General features: G+C 52.3%; 2 protein-coding genes across 3 annotated transcripts; one reads left to right on the top strand and one right to left on the bottom strand.

Moving 5' to 3' along the window:
• Positions 1–912: 912 nt before the first annotated feature.
• Positions 913–3,434, top strand: LOC308148772 (WD repeat-containing protein 74-like; the record flags this gene model as incomplete). Its single annotated transcript, XM_080522283.1, has 3 exons — positions 913–1,734; positions 2,305–2,793; positions 3,411–3,434. Exons 1-3 carry the CDS (start codon positions 1,126–1,128, stop codon positions 3,432–3,434), a joined length of 1,122 nt encoding a protein of 373 aa, XP_080378409.1. The 5' UTR covers positions 913–1,125.
• On the bottom strand, positions 2,847–14,673 carry LOC308148779 (arf-GAP with coiled-coil, ANK repeat and PH domain-containing protein 2). Of its 2 annotated transcripts, none has more exons than XM_080522292.1 (22): positions 13,871–14,673; positions 13,738–13,795; positions 13,439–13,558; positions 12,645–12,698; positions 12,487–12,545; positions 12,197–12,380; positions 12,069–12,113; positions 10,824–10,919; positions 10,650–10,724; positions 10,418–10,521; positions 10,301–10,352; positions 9,456–9,556; positions 9,243–9,348; positions 8,779–8,972; positions 6,661–6,730; positions 6,432–6,526; positions 6,261–6,346; positions 5,199–5,353; positions 4,980–5,089; positions 4,784–4,894; positions 4,624–4,682; positions 2,847–4,539 (listed from the first exon to the last, which is right to left on the bottom strand). In XM_080522292.1, exons 1-22 carry the CDS (start codon positions 13,963–13,965, stop codon positions 4,376–4,378), a joined length of 2,193 nt encoding a protein of 730 aa, XP_080378418.1. In that variant the 5' UTR covers positions 13,966–14,673; the 3' UTR covers positions 2,847–4,375. The 2 variants fall into 2 exon arrangements, with proteins under 2 accessions (XP_080378418.1, XP_080378417.1); XM_080522291.1 differs by having other exon boundaries at positions 4,980–5,092.
• Between the last annotated feature and the right edge of the window lie 6,065 nt (positions 14,674–20,738).

A 20,738-nucleotide genomic window follows, 5' to 3' on the forward strand; every position in this document is an offset into this window, starting at 1 on the left:
GTTCTAGAGGACAGAGACAGGCTGAGGAGGACAGAGACAGGCTGAGGAGGACAGAGACAGGTTCTAGAGGACAGAGACAGGTTGAGGAGGACAGAGACAGGTTCTAGAGGACAGAGACAGGCTGAGGAGGACAGACACAGGTTCTAGAGGACATAGATTGGTTCTAGAGGACAGAGACAGGTTGAGGAGGACAGAGACAGGCTGAGGAGGACAGAGACAGGTTCTAGAGGACAGAGACAGGCTGAGGAGGACAGAGACAGGCTGAGGAGGACAGAGACAGGTTCTAGAGGACAGAGACAGGTTGAGGAGGACAGAGACAGGTTAAGGAGGACAGAGACAGGTTGAGGAGGACAGAGACAGGTTCTAGAGGACAGAGACAGGTTGAGGAGGACAGAGACAGGCTGAGGAGGACAGAAACAGGTTCTAGAGGACAGAGACAGGTTGAGGAGGACAGAGACAGGCTGAGGAGGACAGAGACAGGCTGAGGAGGACAGAGACAGGTTCTAGAGGACAGAGACAGGTTCTAGAGGACAGAGACCGGCTGAGGAGGACAGAGACAGGTTGAGGAGGACAGAGACAGGCTGAGGAGGACAGAGACAGGTTCTAGAGGACAGAGACAGGTTGAGGAGGACAGAGACAGGCTGTGGAGGGTGGAAGGACAGTAGGAACCTGGCAGGAGGAGACAGAGACAGAGACAGACAGAGACAGAGTCCATCAGGTTCTGCAGAACATCCACAGCACCGGTTCAGCTAGAACTCTGGACCGGAAGCGGTCCGGGTCCTCCAGCCCAGCAGGGGGGGTCCTCCTCCTCGGGGCGGAGCAAGCTGCCGTACAACCACAGAAGAAGAAGAAGAAGAAGAAGAGGAAGTCCTCCACGTGCAGTGACGTAGTTCTCCTGCGACACTCGCTGAGGAGACACGCGTTTCTCAGAGACCTGGACCCGGAGCGAACCAGGACACCCGGGAGACCCAGGAGACCCGGACTAACAGAGAACCGGGAGACCCAGGAGACCCGGACTAACAGAGACCCGGGAGACCCGGGAGACCCAGGAGACCCGGACTAACAGAGAACCGGGAGAGCCGGACTAAAGGAGACCCGGACTAAGACAGACCCGGACCCCCGGACATGGAGGAGCGCAGCCGGCTCTGCTCGGTGTGGCTCGGCTCGGAGACCGGGATCCTGAAGGGGGTCAGCCTGGCCCGGCGCCAGGCCTTCAACTTCTGCAACAGCAGCCACCTGAGCCGGGACCAGGAGGTCCGGGTCCTGGCCTGGGCCGACCCGGGCCAGAGCGAGCTGCTGCTGGGCTCGGTGGACGGCTCCGTCAAGACCTTCAGCGTGGAGAAGGGGGTCTTCACGGACGCGCGCCGCTGCGGGGACGCGCAGGAAGGCTGCTTCACCGGGCTGGGCGCGCTCCCGGGCGGCGCGCTGCTCACGTGCGTGGAGCGCGGCGCCGTGCGCGTGTGGCGCGAGGAGAGCGCGGAGCCCGTCAGCGAGCTGAGCGCGGGCACGAGCGTGTGCAGGATGCGGCCGAGCCCCGTGCACGAGCAGCGCGTGGCCACCGGGGGCAAGGAGAACGGGCTGAAGGTGTGGGACCTGGACCGGCCCGGGGTCCCGGTCTTCTCCGCCAAGAACCTCCGGGACGACTGGCTGGACCTGCGCCGGCCCCACTGGGTCCGGGACCTGGCCTTCGTCCCGGACTCCGACAAGGTGGTCACCTGCACCGGGCACCACCAGGTGAGCCTGGGGGGGCGGGGTCAGGACTAGAGCCAGGGAGTTGGGTTGGGTCTACATCCAGGGGGCGGGTCTACGTCCAGATGAGCCAGGGGGCGGGGTCAGGTCTAGAGCAAGGGGGCGTGGTCAAGTACAGGGGGCATGGTCAGGTAGAGCAAGGGGGCGGGTCAGGTCTAGAGCCAGGGGGCGGGTCTAGATCCAGATGAGCCAGGGGGCGGCATCAGGTCTACATCCAGATGAGCCAGGGGGCGGGGTCAGGTCTAGAGCAAGGGGGCGTGGTCAAGTACAGGGGGCATGGTCAGGTAGAGCAAGGGGGCGGGTCAGGTCTAGAGCAAGGGGGCGTGGTCAAGTACAGGGGGCGGGTCAGGTCTAGAGCCAGGGGGCGGCATCAGGTCTAGATCCAGGTGAGCCAGGGGGCGGAGTCAGGTCCAGATCCAGGGGGCGGGGTCAGTCCCGATTCTACAACTTTTATTTAATCTGTTCTCACCAAGGTGAATGTTTACCGTTGCCACGGAGACGTGTCACTAACCACGCGGTGTGCCCCCCCCCCCCCCCCCCCCCCCGTTCTTGCAGGTGCACGTGTTCGACCCGGCCTCGCCCCGCCGCCGCCCGGTGCTGGAGGCGGAGTTTGGCGAGCACCCGCTGACGGCGCTGGCGCTGACGGCCCCCGGCGGGGGCGGGGGAGGGGTGATGGTGGTGGTGGGGAACACCCGGGGCGAGGTGGCGGTGCTGGACCTGAGGACGGGGCGGGTGTGCGGCGCCCTGAAGGGGCTGGCGGGCGGCGTGCGGGCCCTGGTCTGCCACGACTCCGCCCCCCTGGTGGCCTCCTGCGGTCTGGACCGGGTCCTGCGCCTCCACAGCCTGCAGGACCGGACCCTGCAGCACCAGGTCTACCTCAAGTCCAGACTCAACTGTCTACTCATGGACCGGAGACCCCTGCTGGGGGGAGGGGGGGGGGCGGGGGAGGAGGAGGAGGGGGAGGTGAAGGAGGAGGACGAGGACGAGGAGGTGTGGGGCGACATGGAGCAGGTGGAGGAGGAGGGGAGGAGGAAGAGGAAACCAGTGGAGGAGGAGAAGAAACCAGAGGAGGAGGAGGGGAGGAGGGAGAAGAAACCAGAGGAGGAGGAGAAGAAACCAGAGGAGGAGGAGGGGAGGAGGAAGAGGAAACCAGAGGAGGAGGAGAAGAAACCAGAGGAGGAGGAGGGGAGGAGGAAGAGGAAACCAGAGGAGGAGGAGAAGAAACCAGAGGAGGAGGGGAAGAAGAAGAAGAGGAGGAAGAAGAAGAAGAGGAAACCAGAGGAGGGGAAGAAGAAGTGAGGAGGCTGAGAGGCGTTCAGGTGCAAAACAAAGTGTGGGACATTCAGGGACTGATGGAGCTGAACGCCTCCGACACTGGAGAGAGAGAGAGAGAGAGAGAGTGTGTGTGTGTGTGTGTGTGAGTGAGAGAGAGAGTGTGTGTGTGTGTGTGTGTGAGAGAGAGAGTGTGTGTGTGTGTGAGAGAGTGTGTGAGAGAGAGAGAGAGGGTGAGTGTTGTTTTATTGCAGCAGAGGATGAAATGTGAACAAATGAAAGTTAAAATAAACTCAGAGTTTCTAAATCCAGACTTTCGTCTCAGTTTCTGTTCAAGTTAAAACATTTTAAAAACTTCTGTCAATGAGAAAATCCTTCATGGAAATCAGGTTCCTCTGGAGAACATCTGGTAGCAGGTTGCTCTGGAGAACATCTGGTAGCAGGTTGCTCTGGAGAACATCTGGTAGCAGGTTCCTCTGGAGAACATCTGGTGGAACGTAACATCTGGTAGCAGGTTCCTCTGGAGAACATCTGGTAGCAGGTTGCTCTGGAGAACATCTGGTAGCAGGTTCCTCTGGAGAACATCTGGTGGAACGTAACATCTGGTAGCAGGTTCCTCTGGAGAACATCTGGTGGAACGTAACATCTGGTAGCAGGTTCCTCTGGAGAACATCTGGTAGCAGGTTCCTCTGGAGAACGTCTGGTGGAACGTAACATCTGGTAGCAGGTTCCTCTGGAGAACGTCTGGAACGTTGTAACATCTGGTAGCAGGTTCCTCTGGAGAACGTCTGGTGGAACGTAGCGTCTGGTAGCAGGTTCCTCTGGAGAACATCTGGTGGAACGTAACATCTGGTAGTAGGTTCCTCTGGAGAACGTCTGGTGGAACGTAACATCTGGTAGCAGGTTCCTCTGCGCACCTGGAGAACGTCTGGTGGAACGTTGTAACATCTGGTAGAGGACAGAACCGCTGATACGACGGAAATAAAAAGTAAAACTAAATTAAAAGTTTGACTTCTCTTGTAACAACTCTTATTTTTTTAAATTCAAAAATTGGCTTTGAAGCTAAACGTGACCTTTGATCTTTTTCTGGACCAGATTAAAGGAGGAGCTTCTTTCTGGACGACGAGACAAAGAAACATTTAGGAGAAATATCGCCCTGGAATCTTAACCCTGACGTCCATCTTGTCCATGACTGGGGTCACCATGGCAACCAGGACCAGCAGCTGGTGGGTCGTCCTGACCGCCGGCCAATCAGAGAGCAGCAGCTGGTGGGTCGTCCTGACCGTCAGCCAATCAGAGCAAAGTCAGTGTCTGAAGTTTCCCACGCTGCTCTGGGCCTCAAACGCACCGCAGCTCATTCTTTGATGTTGTGGGTGGGTCCAGTGTTTCCGTGGTAACCGGCAGGCTCCTCCCGCCCCTCCCCCGTCCGGCTGAAGCGTCTCCGGCTCAGCCTCTCGTGGTCGTGGGACGCCATGTCACTGAAGTCCCGGAAGATGTCCTGGAAGGTCTCGTCGTCTCCTGAGGACAGGGACGGGGACGAGTCAGCGTGAGGCGTTCAGGGTCTCTGCAGCGTCCGACACGGCAGCGCCGAGTGCCACTGACCTGCAGCTCCGAAGACCTCCGAGTCCCTCATCTCCTCGTTCATACGAGCCATCCTCAGCCTGGGACGGGGAGGACACAGGGACATAAATCACACAGGGACATGGAGGACACAGGGAAAGGTCAGAACCAGCTCAGGAACCCCCCACCCTCCCCCACTCACAGCGTGACGATGTCAGCGTGGGCCGTTTCCACGGCGATGGCCAGCGGGTCCTGTCCTCTCTCGTCTGCAGCGTATTGATTGGCTCCTCTCTTCAGCAGCAGACACACCTGGCTGAGGCAGCCAATCAGAGAGAGGGTGTGTGTGTGTGTGTGTGTGTGTGTGTGTGTGTGTGTGTGTGTGTGTGAGAGAGTGTTACCCAGTGTGTCCAGCGGTAGCAGCAGTGTGTAGCGCCCCGCGGCCCCTCAGGTCCCGGTGGCTGACGTTGGCGCCGTTGAGCAGCAGGAACTCGCAGGCGGTCAGCGAGGCCTGCTGGTAGCACACGTTAGCACGCGTTAGCCACACGTTAGCACACATTAGCATACACTAGCAACACAGTCGCCCTGGTCGCCATGACGACGTGGCCAAGCCTCCTCACCCCGAGCGCCGCTCCGATCAGCGCCGTGCGGCCCTCTTCCTCCGCCACGCTGCCGTTCACCTCCGCGCCCTCCGCCAACGCGGTCGCCATGGCAACCAGGTCTCCGTCCACTGAGGCTCGGTAGAGACGCAGCGAGGCCTCGTGCTGCAGGAGGCCTGGGGACAACAACAACAACACGTCATCAACAACAACAACACGCTATCAACAACAACAACACGCTATCAACAACACGCCATCAACACAACAACAACCACACGCTATCAACAACAACACACCATCAACACAACAACCACACGCCATCAACAACAACCGCAACACAACAACCGCACACCATCAACAACAACACACCATCAACACAACCGCAACACAACAACCGCACGCCATCAACAGAACAATACAACACGCCATCAACACAACAACAACAACCACACGCTATCAACAACAACAACATGCCATCAACACAACAACAACAACACGCTATCAACAACAACACACCATCAACACAAAAACATCCCAACCGCAACACAACCGCACACCATCAACACAACAACCGCAACACAACAACCACACGCCATCAACAACAACCGCAACATAACAACCACACGGCATCAACAACAACCGCAACACAACAACTGCACGCCATCAACAACAACCGCACACCATCAACAACAACAACACACCATCAACACAACCGCAACACAACAACCGCACGCCATCAACACAACAATACAACAACACGCCATCAACACAACAACCGCACACCATCAACACAACAACCGCACGCCATCAACACAACAACAACACACAATCAACACAACAATACAACAACACGCCATCAACACAACAACAACACAACAATACAACAACACGCCATCAACACAACAACCGCACACCAGCAACACAACAACACGCCATCAACACAACCAAAACACAAGCACTACACACCCCAGGGCGTCTCACAGCGTGAAACACTCCAGCAGCCATGTTGAAATCTGAGCATCACAACCTCAAAGGGGTGGAGCTTAGACAACCTGTAATTTGTCTGATGGTTACTTCACTGACCGTGGGATTTCTGAGCTCCACCGCCGCTCCTCCTCACGAACCTCTTCTCTACGTACTTCTTCCTGATCCACGCCTCCTTCTCCGCTCTGACACAAACAAACAGCTTCAGAGAGGGGGCGGGGCATGAACCGAGAGGGGGCGGGGCCTCGCGGGGAGGGGGCGTGGCCTCACCGTGGGCTGGCGGCGCCCGGTTTGACCCGGCCCTCCTCGGAGCAACGAGCCTCGTAGATCTGGTTCATCACGTCGTTCCCCAAAACAACCAGGAGCTGCAGGGAACACGGTTCAATCCCCAACACACTGTGTGTGTGTGTGTGTGTGTGTGTGTGTGTGTGTGTGTGTGTGTGTGTGTGTGTGTGTGTGTGTGTGTGTGTGTGTGTGTGTGAGTGTGTGAGTGTGTTACCTTGAGCTGTTCAGCTTCCCATGAGTCCAAAGTGAGGGAGCGCACCTTTGACACATGAACACCAAGACTCCTACACACACACACACACACACACACACACACACACACACACACACACACACACACACACACACACACACACACACACACACACACACACACACGCACACACACACACATTCAATGTGTAGTAGTTGTGTAATTGTTGTGTAGTTGTTGTGTACTGTTGTGTAGTTGTGTACTGTAGTGTACTGTTGTGTAGTTGTGTACTGTTGTATTGTTGTGTAGTAGTTGTGTAGTAGTAGTAGTGTAGTAGTTGTGTAGTAGCGTAGTAGTTGTATAGTAGTAGTAGTGTAGTAGTAGTAGTAGTGTAGTGTAGTAGTAGTAGTAGTAGTAGTGTAGTGTAGTAGTAGTAGTAGTGTAGTAGTAGTAGTGTAGTGTAGTAGTAGTAGTAGTGTAGTAGTAGTAGTAGTAGTGTAGTAGTAGTGTAGGTGTAGTAGGAGTGTAGTAGTAGTATTAGTGTAGTAGTAGTAGTACAGTAGTAGTGTAGGTGTAGTAGTAGTGTAGTACTAGTGTAGTAGTAGTAGTGTAGTAGTAGTAGTGTAGTAGTGTAGTAGTAGTAGTAGTGTTTGTAGTAGTGTAGTAGTAGTAGTAGTGTAGTACTAGTAGTAGTGTAGTAGTAGTAGTAGTGTAGTAGTAGTGTTTGTAGTAGTGTAGTAGTAGTAGTAGTAGTAGTGTAGTACTAGTAGTAGTGTAGTAGTAGTGTAGTAGTAGTAGTAGTGTAGTAGTAGTGTAGTAGTAGTAGTGTAGTAGTAGTGTTTGTAGTAGTGTAGTAGTAGTAGTAGTGTAGTAGTAGTGTTTGTAGTAGTGTAGTAGTAGTAGTGCAGTAGTAGTGTTTGTAGTAGTAGTAGTGTAGTAGTAGTAGTAGTGTAGTAGTAGTGTAGTAGTAGTAGTGCAGTAGTAGTGTTTGTAGTAGTGTAGTAGTAGTAGTAGTGTAGTAGTAGTGTTTGTAGTAGTGTAGTAGTAGTAGTGCAGTAGTAGTGTTTGTAGTAGTAGTAGTGTAGTAGTAGTGTTTGTAGTAGTGTAGTAGTAGTAGTAGTGTAGTGTAGTAGTAGTAGTAGTAGTAGTGTAGTGTAGTAGTAGTAGTAGTGTAGTAGTAGTAGTGTAGTGTAGTAGTAGTAGTAGTGTAGTAGTAGTAGTAGTAGTGTAGTAGTAGTGTAGGTGTAGTAGGAGTGTAGTAGTAGTATTAGTGTAGTAGTAGTAGTACAGTAGTAGTGTAGGTGTAGTAGTAGTGTAGTACTAGTGTAGTAGTAGTAGTGTAGTAGTAGTAGTGTAGTAGTGTAGTAGTAGTAGTAGTGTTTGTAGTAGTGTAGTAGTAGTAGTAGTGTAGTACTAGTAGTAGTGTAGTAGTAGTAGTAGTGTAGTAGTAGTGTTTGTAGTAGTGTAGTAGTAGTAGTAGTAGTAGTGTAGTACTAGTAGTAGTGTAGTAGTAGTGTAGTAGTAGTAGTAGTGTAGTAGTAGTGTAGTAGTAGTAGTGTAGTAGTAGTGTTTGTAGTAGTGTAGTAGTAGTAGTAGTGTAGTAGTAGTGTTTGTAGTAGTGTAGTAGTAGTAGTGCAGTAGTAGTGTTTGTAGTAGTAGTAGTGTAGTAGTAGTAGTAGTGTAGTAGTAGTGTAGTAGTAGTAGTGCAGTAGTAGTGTTTGTAGTAGTGTAGTAGTAGTAGTAGTGTAGTAGTAGTGTTTGTAGTAGTGTAGTAGTAGTAGTGCAGTAGTAGTGTTTGTAGTAGTAGTAGTGTAGTAGTAGTGTTTGTAGTAGTGTAGTAGTAGTAGTAGTGTAGTAGTAGTGTTTGTAGTAGTGTAGTAGTAGTAGTGCAGTAGTAGTGTTTGTAGTAGTAGTAGTGTAGTAGTAGTGTTTGTAGTAGTGTAGTAGTAGTAGTGTAGTAGTAGTGTTTGTAGTAGTGTAGTAGTAGTAGTGCAGTAGTAGTGTTTGTAGTAGTGTAGTAGTAGTGTTTGTAGTAGTGTAGTAGTAGTAGTGCAGTAGTAGTGTTTGTAGTAGTGTAGTAGTAGTGTTTGTAGTAGTGTAGTAGTAGTAGTAGTGTTTGTAGTACTAGTAGTGTACCACCTGTGTATCCCGGAGCACTCGATACACACGGTCACTCCGAGGTTGACGGAGGCCCAGCGAGGCTCCGCCTCCTCACAGTCGCAGCAGTTCTGGTTCCCGGAGCCCCTCATGGCCACACCCAGCACGGGGGCGGGGCCAGGGGCGGGGGCGGGGCCAGCAGCCCCCACACACAGCAGAGGGAGGGGCTCAGTGGGCTGCACACAGGAAGAGGGTTGTTCATCCTTCTGGAGTTCCTCTAAGTTACACTAGTTACCTAGTTACATTAAGTTACACTAGTTACATTAGTTACACTAGTTACAGCTGCTGAGGAGCTGATTGGAGGACGTGCCTGTGTGGGCGGAGCCTCCACTACATTACACTAGTTACAGCTGCTGAGGAGCTGATTGGAGGACGTGCCTGTGTGGGCGGAGCCTCCACTACATTACACTAGTTACAGCTGCTGAGGAGCTGATTGGAGGACGTGCCTGTGTGGGCGGAGCCTCCACTCGGTAAGCGAGGTCGATGCTGCCCTGCAGGGCGCCGAGCCAGGAGACCTTCAGCTGCTCTGAGTCTGCCTGGAGAGCACAGCACCTGCAGAGACAGGCCAGGGGACGTCAGAGGACAGGGGTCAGAGGACAGAGGACAGGGGTCAGGGGTCAAAGGTCACGGGTCAGGGGTCACCAACATGGCCGACTTACTTCTGCACAGAAAGCAGCTCGAAGCAGAAGCGTCGGTCCAGGTTGTCCAGAGACTTCACAGCACAGAGACGAAGATCCTCGAACAGAACCAGAGCCTCCTCCTGCAGGGACAAACCAGACTGACCAGGGACAAACCAGACCGACCAGGGACAACCAGACAGACCAGGGACAACCAGACTGACCAGGGGCAAACCAGACAGACCAGGGGCAAACCAGACAGACCAGGGACAACCAGACAGACCAGGGACAACCAGACTGACCAGGGACAAACCAGACGGACCAGGGACAACCAGACAGACCAGGGACAACCAGACAGACCAGGGACAACCAGACTGACCAGGGACAAACCAGACAGACCAGGGACAACCAGACTGACCAGGGACAAACCAGACCGACCAGGGACAACCAGACAGACCAGGGACAACCAGACTGACCAGGGGCAAACCAGACAGACCAGGGACAACCAGACAGACCAGGGGAAAACCAGACAGACCAGGGACAACCAGACTGACCAGGGGCAAACCAGACAGACCAGGGACAACCAGACAGACCAGGGGCAACCAGACTGACCAGGGACAACCAGACAGACCAGGGACAACCAGACTGACCAGGGACAAACCAGACAGACCAGGGACAACCAGACAGACCAGGGACAAACCAGACAGACCAGGGACAACCAGACTGACCAGGGACAAACCAGACCGACCAGGGACAACCAGACTGACCAGGGGCAAACCAGACAGACCAGGGACAACCAGACTGACCAGGGGCAAACCAGACAGACCAGGGACAAACCAGACAGACCAGGGACAACCAGACAGACCAGACATGTGAGTGTGTCTCACCTTGTGAGACTTCCTGTACGTCAGCTGGTTGTCCCGGAGGGTGAACCAGCACCTGAAAGCAGAGGAAGGTCAGCAGCAGGCCACGGGGTCAAAGGTCACCGTGGCTCCGGTCCTCACCGCTTCCACGTTTTACTTTTCCTCCGCGAGCGCTTGAACAGGAAACCCTGGATGATGTCATCACTGCCCGGACCCCAGCTGACCAACGGCTCGCCTGAAGCATCCTGGACACACACACACACAAAGATATCAACACACACACACACACACACACACACACACACACACACACACACACACACACACACACACACACACACACACACACACACACACACACAGACTGTCTCACCCTCTGCTGCACCAGCAGGTGTGTGTTCTCCAGCTCCTTCCTCTGGGCTGCACAGTCTGCTGACAGCTGTGATAGCTGAGGAGCACACACACACACACACACACACACACACACACACACGGTCAGCACACACCCAGGTCACGCGTATTGAGGTCAGAGGTCAGAGGTCAGCACCTGAGCGGCCATGGTCTTCATGGTGGGCTCCAGATCTCTGAGCAGATCAAAGCCTTGGTGGAAGAAGGTGAACTGGGCGTGGACAAAGGAGAAGATCTGAGGACACACACACACACACACACACACACACACACACACACACACACACACACACACACACACACACACACACACACACACACAAAGATGAAACTAATGCTAAAGCTAACAGAAACACAGAACATAATACTGACACTGAAGCCAACACCCTAGTGTTAATACTGAAGCTAATGCTAATACTGAAGCTAATGCTAAAGCTAATGTTAAAGGTGTACAGGAGGACGTTCTTCTTCCGGGTGGATCATCAAGACTATTGGTCCTCCCAGCTGTCAGTCATTCTGGTGATCTATTACGTAAGGCCGTCGTACGTGCTCGTCCCCGGGTAGCGTGGATCTATTCGTTTTCACTTTCTGCGCATGCGCGCTTTCAGGTGTCTATGGTGAGCTAACCCTTTAGCTAGCTCACAGTTCTCACCGGGTACTTTGAACATGGCAGAGGGTGGCAAGAGAAAAAGTGTCTTGGAAGTGTATGAGAAGAAGAGAAAGGCTTCGGAAGAGAGAAACAAGACCAGAGTGTTCTGGGAGATTGTTTCACACGATGGCGCTGAAAGCCCAGGTTGGGCTTCCCTCTGACGCTTCAGTCGCCAAGTTTCTACTCCACAGGGAAAGTTTGGCTTCTATTTGGAGAAATCCATTTCAAATCACTTCCAGTAAAAGTTCTCTACGTCTAGATTCTAACTTTCCAGGGTTGATTAGTTTGTTTTGTAATTTGCATCGTCAGCAGTTGTTACGGCTTGTGTGAGCGACGCCGACTTGTAAACAGAGCGTGCACGAGGAGAACTGGGCTCGTCACGTCTCTCTACACGTTCTAGTAGGCGTTCCGTCTCGGAGCAGGGAGAACGTTGCGCATGTGCATTTTTTCAAAAGGTGGAGAGGGCGGGTCTTTCCTACAATTCGGGAAAATCCTCCTGTACACCTTTAAGTTAATGCTAATACTGAAGCTAGTGCCGAAGCTAATGCTAATACTGAAGCTAATGCTAATACTGAAGCTAATGCTAAATCTGAAGCTAATGCTAACACTTAAGCTAATGGTAAATCTAAAGCTAATACTAATGCTAATGCTGAACCTAATGTTAATGCTGAAGCTAATGCTAAGACTGTCCTGCCAGCTCATGCTGAAGCTGAGGCGAGGCGAGGCGGCGCTCACAGAGTTCAGGATGTCGATCCTCTGCTGAGTCTTAAAGGTGTTGAGCTGAAACGGAGGGACAGGAAGTGAGTGGGTCGCCCGCCCCCGGCTCTGACCCCTGACCCTTGACCCCTGGGGGCGGGCCCTACCTGCAGACAGTAGTCCAGGGCGAAGTGCTGGTAGCATTTCCGCGTGGCGAGCAGCAGGTGGCTAGCGCGCTCCGCGTCCCCCGCTTTGTGTCGGGACACCTGAGCGTTCTTGGCCGCCGCCGCCTCCAGGTCCTCGCCGATCCGCACAAACTCCCGCCGGGTCTCCGCCAGCTGGGGGAGGAACCTCCGGGACACAGACACGCCTCTTCGTCATCGGCATCGTCGTCAAACAGCCAATCAGAGAGCAGGATATTGACGGGGGGGGGGGGGGGGGGAGGGGGACGACTCACTGGGTGCACAGGTTGGACAGCTGCTGACTGATGGAGCGTTGGCTTTGGTCCAACAGCATCTGGACACACACACACACACACACACACACACCCTCCAATGAAGCGTGTAGGAACCCTGAGGTTCTCCAGAAGGTTCCGTGGTGAAGCTGCAGACTCACTGTGTGGAAGCTGAGCATCTCCTGCAGACCCTGGTGGAACTGATGTAAACAATCCTGAGAGGAGACACACGGCACCACTGTAGTACTGTAGTACTCTGTAGTACACTGTACTGCACTATAGTACTCTGTACTACACTGTACTGGTCTGTACTACACTGCACTGCACGTAGTACAGGCACTGCACGTAGTACAGTGCAGTACAGAGTACTACAATGTAGTACAGTGCAGTACAGTGTAGTACAGTGTAGCTCATTGCAGTACAGTGTAGTACAGTGTAGCTCATTGCAGTACAGTGTAGTACAGTACTACACCATACTACTGTACTGCACTGTACTGCACTGTACTACACACTGTACTACACTATATTACACTGTACTGCACTGTACCACACTGTACTACACACTGTACTACACACTGTAATACACACTATACTACACAATACTAAACACTACACTACACAGTAATACATACTACTACACACAATAATACACACTAATACACAGTATACTACTACACACTATACGACCCACTATACTACACATTATTACACTACTACACACTATACTACACATTATCACACACTACTACACACAATACTACACACTAATACACACTATACTACACATAGTACCACACAGTACTACACAGTACCACACACGACACTGCACACTACTTCACAGAATTAGAGATTATCATGTAGACTGATACAGCAGAAAGTACTATGTAATACTATGAAGTACTATGCAGTAACAAGTATGAAGCAGTAGAAAGTACTTGGCAGTACTCCACAGTACATTGATGACGCTGTCCGCCCTGTGATTGGTGGAAAGCTCTGCCAGGCCGCCCAGGAACAGCTGATTGGCTGCATTGTAGGTTTGCCCCGCCTCCACCATCTTCCCACACAGCTTCATCACCTGATTGGTTGGAGACAGAGAGCACCGACCAATGAGCAGCCAGCACTCCTCCACCGTCACAATACTACATCTTTTAGAACAGGAAAACTGTGTTACAGTTTGTAGTAGTACTGGTGGTATCTGGAGTATTTTAGTAGCAGTACTAGTGTATTTGTTACGGTTTGAAGTACTGGTACTACCTTTTCCAGCGTGGTCTCCAGCTCAGAAACTTCACCCTCCATCTGATCCAGTTTGACTCTGAACGAACACAAAACGCCGTCAGATCTGCTGCGCACGCGCACTGGTGGATTCACAACGCGCACGCGCGCTCACCTGAACTCAGGCGAGTCCATGATGCAGTCCTCGAAGTCCAGCATAGTGACGTCACGGCGCCGACCTGTTTGCCCACCGATATCAATAAAGTTCATACAAACCTCATTCTGAATGAGGCGAGCCAGGAACCGAACCGTTAGCCTGTTAGCTCCGTCGGAGCATCCCGTAGAAATGAACCGTTAGCCTGTTAGCTCCGCTGGTGCATCCCTTAGGAAATGAACCGTTAGCCTCCCGTTAGCTCCGCCGGAGCATCCCAGAGAAATAAACCTTTAGCCTGTTAGCTCCGCTGGAGCATCCCATAGGAAATGAACAGTTAGCCTCCCGTTAGCCTGTTAGCTCCGTTAGAGCATCCCGTAGAAATAAACAGTTAGCCTGCTAGCTTTTCTCTAGCATCCCATCGGAAATGAACCGCTAGCCTGTTAGCTCCGCTGCAGTCATTGAGCAGCAGTTGTAAACCCTTAGCCTGCCGTGAGCCGGAGACTTGTTATCGGACTCAAACTTCTCCCACAGGCCGCTCGATCGTGTCACGGAGGGCAGACGCTGCGCTCGCCGTGCCCGGGCTGCCGCCAATCGGCCATGCTCGGAAAAAGTGCAGTTAGTGACAGTTTGTGTGTTGTTTTGGCGATGACAGCTGTCAGCAGCCTGCTGTTGTTGTACCTGTTGCTAACCGACCGGCCCCGGCACATCCGGTTCTTCCCTCAGCCGGTCAGCATGGTGACAGCGACACCCGGCGGCTCCACTCGGAACTACAGCCGGAACACAACCGTGTACAGACGTTCTCCTCTCCTCCATTTTCACCTCCTCCTCCTCCTCCTCCTCTCTTCCTCCATCTCCACCTCCTCCTCCTCCTCCTCCTCCTCCTCCTCCTCCATCTTCACCTCCTCCTCCTCCTCCTCCTCCTCTCTTCCTCCATCTCCACCTCCTCCTCCACCTCCTCCTCCTCCATCTCCTCCTCCTCCACCTCCTCCTCCTCGTCCATCTCCACCTCCTCCTCCTCCTCCATCTCCACCTCCTCCTCCCCCTCCTCTATCTCCACCTGCTCCTCCTCCCTCTCCTCCACCTCCTCCTCCTCCTCCATCTCCTCCTCCTCCTCCATCTCCACCTCCTCCTCCTCCTCCACCTCCTCCATCTCCACCTCCTCCTCCTCCTCCTCCTCCTCCATCTCCACCTCCTCCTCCTCCTCCTATTCCATCTCCACCTCCTCCTCCTCCCCCTCCTCCATCTCCTCCACCTCCTCCACCTCCCCTTCCTCCACCTCCTCCTCCTCCTCCATCTCCACCTCCTCCTCCTCCTCCACCTCCTCCCCCTCCTCCATCTCCTCCTCCTCCTCCACCTTGTATTCAAAGTTTATTTCTCCTCCTTGATCCTCCTCCATTAGAATATCCAGATCCCAGGAGCTACATTCAGAATCTGCTGTGTCTGTGTGAGCTGGACTGGCTCCGCCCATCTATGGGCAGAGGAGGAAGTACTTCCTCTTGTGGCGCCATGTGCCAGAGCAGAGCTGCCTGATTGTGGGAGGAGTCAAAGGGGGGAGGAGCCTACCTTGATTGTGATAGGCTGAACCCCCTGATGACATCATATAGGGTTTGATTTCTGATTGGCTGCTTGGAGCAACACACTTTTTAAAAGAGAGAGAGAGAGAGAGGACACAGTTTCTACACCTCTGGGGCGTCTTTCCAGATGTGGAGACGGTTGGTAGAGCCGCCGTCTCCTCGTTCCATTCCCATGTCCCTCTGTCCATCTGTCCATCTGTCCCTCTGTCCACAAGCGAGTGAGCGAGACACTGATGTCCCTCTGTCCCTCTGTCTCTCTGTCCCTCTGTGAGTGAGCGAGACACTGATGTCCCTCTGTCCATATGTCCCTCTGTCCACAAGCGAGTGAGTGAAACACTTATGTCCCTCTGTTCATCTGCCCATCTATCCCTCTGTCCATCTGTCCCTCTGTCCATCTGTCCCTCTGTCCACAAGCGAGTGAGCGAGACACTGATGTCCCTCTGTCCATCTGTCCACAAGCGAGTGAGCGAGACACTGATGTCCCTCTGTCCATCTGTCCCTCTGTCCACAAGCGAGTGAGCGAGACACTGATGTCCATCTGTCCCTATGTCCCTCTGTCCATATGTCCCTCTGTCCCTCTGCGAGTGAGCGAGACACTGAAGCCACTGCAGCGGCGGTGTTGATTTAACGAACACCAACGGAGATCAGTGAATGTTGTTTTCTTTATTAAAACTCGGGCAGAGTAAAGCGTGTCGGCCGGTTTCCATGGCAACACGCCATGTTTGTTTGTTTGTTTGTTTGTTTTAACGTCCGTGACCTCGTTTTAGCCCTCGTGCAGATTAAATTAGGTTCAAATCGTCGTCACCGTTTCCGTGTCAGACGCCGCGTCGCCATGGAAACCAGCCAGAGAGAGCAGCGTCAGAGCAAAGGGGGTGGGGGGGGGGGGGGGGGGTCAGGCAATGTCTGTCAATCCTGCCGATCTTTACATTTAATGTTAAAATAATAGAAATAAATGAGGTTTACATTCTTTTTGATAATTATTATTATGGTGCGGCGAGGTTCTATGATGAGATTAAAAAAAGAAAAAATAGTTTCTGGTCTTATAAAAGTGTAAAATATCAGAACAAACTGAGTCTGGATTAAATTTGTTTTTTTCCCATTAAGGAAATGTCAAAAATTGTTGAAAACCAAAACTGAAAGAAAATTAGAAATGGAATCTTCAGGAAAAACTGCTCAGAACAAAAACGTATTTAAAAAAAAAAAAAAAATGTGTGAAAAGGAACATTTGGTGTAAAAAGTGAAGTGACTGGAGAAGAAGAGAAGAAGAGAAGAAGAGAAGAGCAGTTCCCCTCAGGGGGTCGGCACTGAAACGCTTCGTCGCTCTGAACCCCAAAAAAAAGAAAAGCGTCTGTTTGGTCCTGGTTTTTACAGAGCAGCACCTGAATGCGTCATCTGGAAGGGGGCGGGGCGTGGAGCTGGTGGGCGTGGCTACATGTCTGCGTCTGGAGAGGCACACAAAACCAGAGTTCATTTTCACACCGTTTTGTCTCCACCGGCGCACGGCGAAGGCGCCACACCTGTCCGGGGGAGGCGGGGCTGTCCGGGAGGGGCGGGGCGCTCAACCAAAGGGGGCGTGGCCTATCCTCGGTTCGCAGGCAGACGGCTCATTCCAATCCGGTCGATGGGAGGCGGGCCGACTCGTCGCCGTGGCGACTCCACCACTCTACTGTGAACGACGCAGAGGCTGACGTAAACGTGACGGACGGCCGAGGCTCCGCCCCCCTTCAGGCGTTCAGCACCTTACCTCTGCTTGTTTGGCGTCACTTTGGTTTCCATGGCGCTCACCGAGAGGCGGTCCAGCGGCGCGTTGCCGCCGGGGAAACTCCTCTTCCGCTTGGGCTCCGTCACCTCGTTCTCCACCCGGGACAGCTCGTCCAATCGGAGCTGCTTGGCCATTAGCCCCGCCCCCAACTTCACCTGCCGGTGACGGAGCCTGACGGCGGGACGGTCGGCACGCTGGAGGACACGGAGCTGATGGGAGGCGTCTATGTGCTGGAGGCAGAGGAGGACAGAGTCCAGGATTAAAACCACAAGTTACCTCTGGAGTTACCTCTGGAGTTATCTCAGGAGTTATCTGGAGTTATCTGGAGTTATCCTCTGGAGTTATCTCAGGAGTTACCTCTGGAGTTACCTCTGGAGTTATCTGGAGTTATCTCTGGAGTTACCTCTGGAGTTATCTCTGGAGTTACCTCTGGAGTTACCTCTGGAGTTACCTCTGGAGTTATCTCTGGAGTTACCTCTGGAGTTACCTCTGGAGTTGCCTCTGGAGTTATCTCTGGAGTTACCTCTGGAGTTACCTCTGGAGTTATCTCAGGAGTTATCTGGAGTTATCTCTGGAGTTACCTCTGGAGTTATCTGAGTTATCTCTGGAGTTACCTCTGGAGTTATCTCTGGAGTTATCTCTGGAGTTACGTCTGGAGTTACCTCTGGAGTTGCCTCTGGAGTTATCTCTGGAGTTACCTCTGGAGTTACCTCTGGAGTTATCTCAGGAGTTATCTGGAGTTATCTCTGGAGTTATCTCTGGAGTTACCTCTGGAGTTATCTGGAGGTATCTCTGGAGTTATCTGGAGTTATATCTGGAGTTACCTCTGGAGTTATCTCTGGAGTTATCTGAAGTTGTCTGGAGTTAATCTGGAGTTATCTGGAGTTATCTCTGGAGTTATCTCTGGAGTTGCCTCTGTTGAGTTATTCTGGAGTTACCTCTGGAGTTACCTCTGGAGTTATCTCTGGACTTATCTTGAGTTATCTCTGGATTTACCTCTGGAGTTACCTGGGGTTATCTCTGGAGTTACCTCTGGAGTTACCTCTAGAGTTATCTGGAGTTTTCTGGAGTTACCTCTGGAGTTATCTCTGGAGTTACCTCTGGAGTTGCCTCTGGAGTTACCTCTGGAGTTACCTCTGGAGTTATCTCAGGAGTTATCTGGAGTTATCTGGAGTTATCTGGAGTTATCTCTGGAGTTATCTGGAGTTATCTCTGGAGGTACCTCTGGAGTTACCTCTAGAGTTTTCTGGAGTGATCTCCAGAGTTACCTCTGGAGTTATCTCTGGAGTTATCTCTGGAGTTACCTCTGGAGTTATCTCTGGTGTTATCTCTGGAGTTATCTTGAGTTATCTCTGGAGTTACCTCTGGAGATATCTGGAGTTACCTCTGGAGTTACCTCTGGAGTTATCTCTGGTGTTATCTCTGGAGTTATCTTGAGTTATCTCTGGAGTTATCTCTGGAGTTACCTCTGGAGTTACCTCTGGAGTTATCTCAGGAGTTATTTGGAGTTATCTGGAGTTATCTCTGGAGTTAAATCTGGAGTTATCTGGAGTTATCTGGAGTATCTCTGGAGTTATCTGGAGTTATCTCTGGAGTTACCTCTGGAGTTATCTTGAGTTATCTCTGGAGTTATCTCTGGAGTTACCTCTGGAGTTATCTGGAGTTATCTGGAGTTACCTCTGGAGTTACCTCTGGAGTTACCTCTGGAGTTATCTCTGGTGTTATCTCTGGAGTTACCTCTGGAGTTATCTCTGGAGTTATCTCTGGAGTTATCTTGAGTTATCTCTGGAGTTATCTCTAGAGTTACCTCTGGAGTTATCTGGAGTTACCTCTGGAGTTACCTCTGGAGTTGCCTCTGGAGTTATCTGGAGTTACCTCTGGAATTACCTCTGGAGTTATTTCTGGAGTTACCTCTGGAGTTATCTGGAGTTACCTCTGGAATTACCTCTGGAGTTATTTCTGGAGTTACCTCTGGAGTTATCTGGAGTTACCTCTGGAGTTATCTCTGGAGTTATCTGGAGTTACCTCTGGAGTTACCTCTGGAGTTACCTCTGGAGTTATCTGGAGTTACCTCTGGAGTTATTTCTGGAGTTACCTCTGGAGTTATCTGGAGTTACCTCTGGAGTTATCTCTGGAGTTATCTGGAGTTACCTCTGGAGTTACCTCTGGAGTTACCTCTGGAGTTATCTGGAGTTACCTCTGGAGTTATCTCGAGCAGCATTAGCATTAGCGTTAGCGACAGGTAAGTAATGCAGCGACGAGTGACACCCTACCCAGTGGTTCTCAATTATTTTCTGTCATGCCCCCCCTAGAGGACAAAATTTTTTTCAGGCCCCCCCCCCCCCCCCACCCCCCCGAATTGTACTACCATTGAGAACCTGATAATATTTATCTATTGATCTGTATAAACCACTGTATGAGTTGCTGCACCAGCATTCTGCACACAATCACCTGATTATCAAAATAAATTAATAAAATGAGCTGGAGGCCCTTTTTTTATCGTTCAAGCATGAATGAAGACACTAATACTGAAAGTCGCGCCTGCCTCACGCCCCCCCCTGACACCCCACCACGCCCCCCCAGGGGGGCTCGCCCCACCATTTGAGAAGCACTGCTCTAACCTAACCCATCAGAGGGACGATGCCGCAGAATGGAGGAGACTATGTCCTGGTAATACCTCTGTCAAAGATCAAAGGTCGACTGGGAAGGTCAGTGAAGATCACGTCTCGACAGTGAGGAGCAGATCAAAGCTCCGTACAGAATCCAAGGGGCTTTGACTGAAAGGGTTAAGAACTGGAAAATGGAAGAACTGGAGGAATGGGAAGGAATCGGGTAACACTGGATGAGACTAAGTCCTGGAAACACACGGCGTGGATGAGGCCACGCTGGGGGGAGTAGAAATGGAGAATCGGTCAATAGATGAAAGCGACCGGCATGATGAAAGCCTGAGAAGGCCTGAGAGGGAGGCGTCTACGTACTGGAAGTAAACATACGGGCAGCAGAGCCTGAACAGAAAATGAGGCCCTGAAATAAGGGGAGGCAACTACATTCTGGAGGGGGGGGGAGGCATGTGGGCGTGGCGCGGAGCTCACGGGATGGCGGGACGGCGGGACGTCTGCTTTTGTTCCCGGCGAGGGCGTCGCCGGGAAAATATTGACCCGAGTGCTGGAGGTCAGATCGAGTGTCGTCCAGACTAAACAGACCAGCTGCAGCAGCAGGTGCATCATGGGAACTATTCAGCAAAGACAGTGTGTGTGTGTGTGTGTGTGTGTGTGTGTGTGTGTGTGTGTGTGTGTGTGTGTGTGTGTGTGTGCTCACCTGTCCAGGTGTGTGTTGCACTCTGGAGCCGATCACAGTGATCAGCAGGCAGCAGAAGATCAATCCGCCACCACGGCCGCATCTGAAACACGAACAGGAAGTGAGGTCGGAGCGAGTCGTCTGATTGGCCGCCTCGACTCAGACGGCCAATCACAGTCAGAGACGGACGAGGACGAGGATGTCTTCCAATTCCTATACTCGCGTGTACCCGTGAAGTACTGACCCTACCCTGAGG

This window comes from Blennius ocellaris, assembly GCF_963422515.1.
Source record: "Blennius ocellaris genome assembly, contig: SCAFFOLD_56, whole genome shotgun sequence".
In the NCBI taxonomy this organism is placed as follows: domain Eukaryota; kingdom Metazoa; phylum Chordata; class Actinopteri; order Blenniiformes; family Blenniidae; genus Blennius; species Blennius ocellaris.

Coding starts and splice junctions, on each gene's coding strand:
- LOC308148779 (XM_080522291.1), bottom strand. CDS start 13,965: ATGAACTTTATTGATATCGGTGGGCAAACAGGTCGGCGCCGTGACGTC. Junction 13,559..13,737: donor TGGAGACCACGCTGGAAAAG/GTAGTACCAGTA, acceptor CCAACCAATCAG/GTGATGAAGCTGTGTGGGAA. Junction 5,354..6,260: donor TGGAGCTCAGAAATCCCACG/GTCAGTGAAGTA, acceptor TGTTGTCCCCAG/GCCTCCTGCAGCACGAGGCC.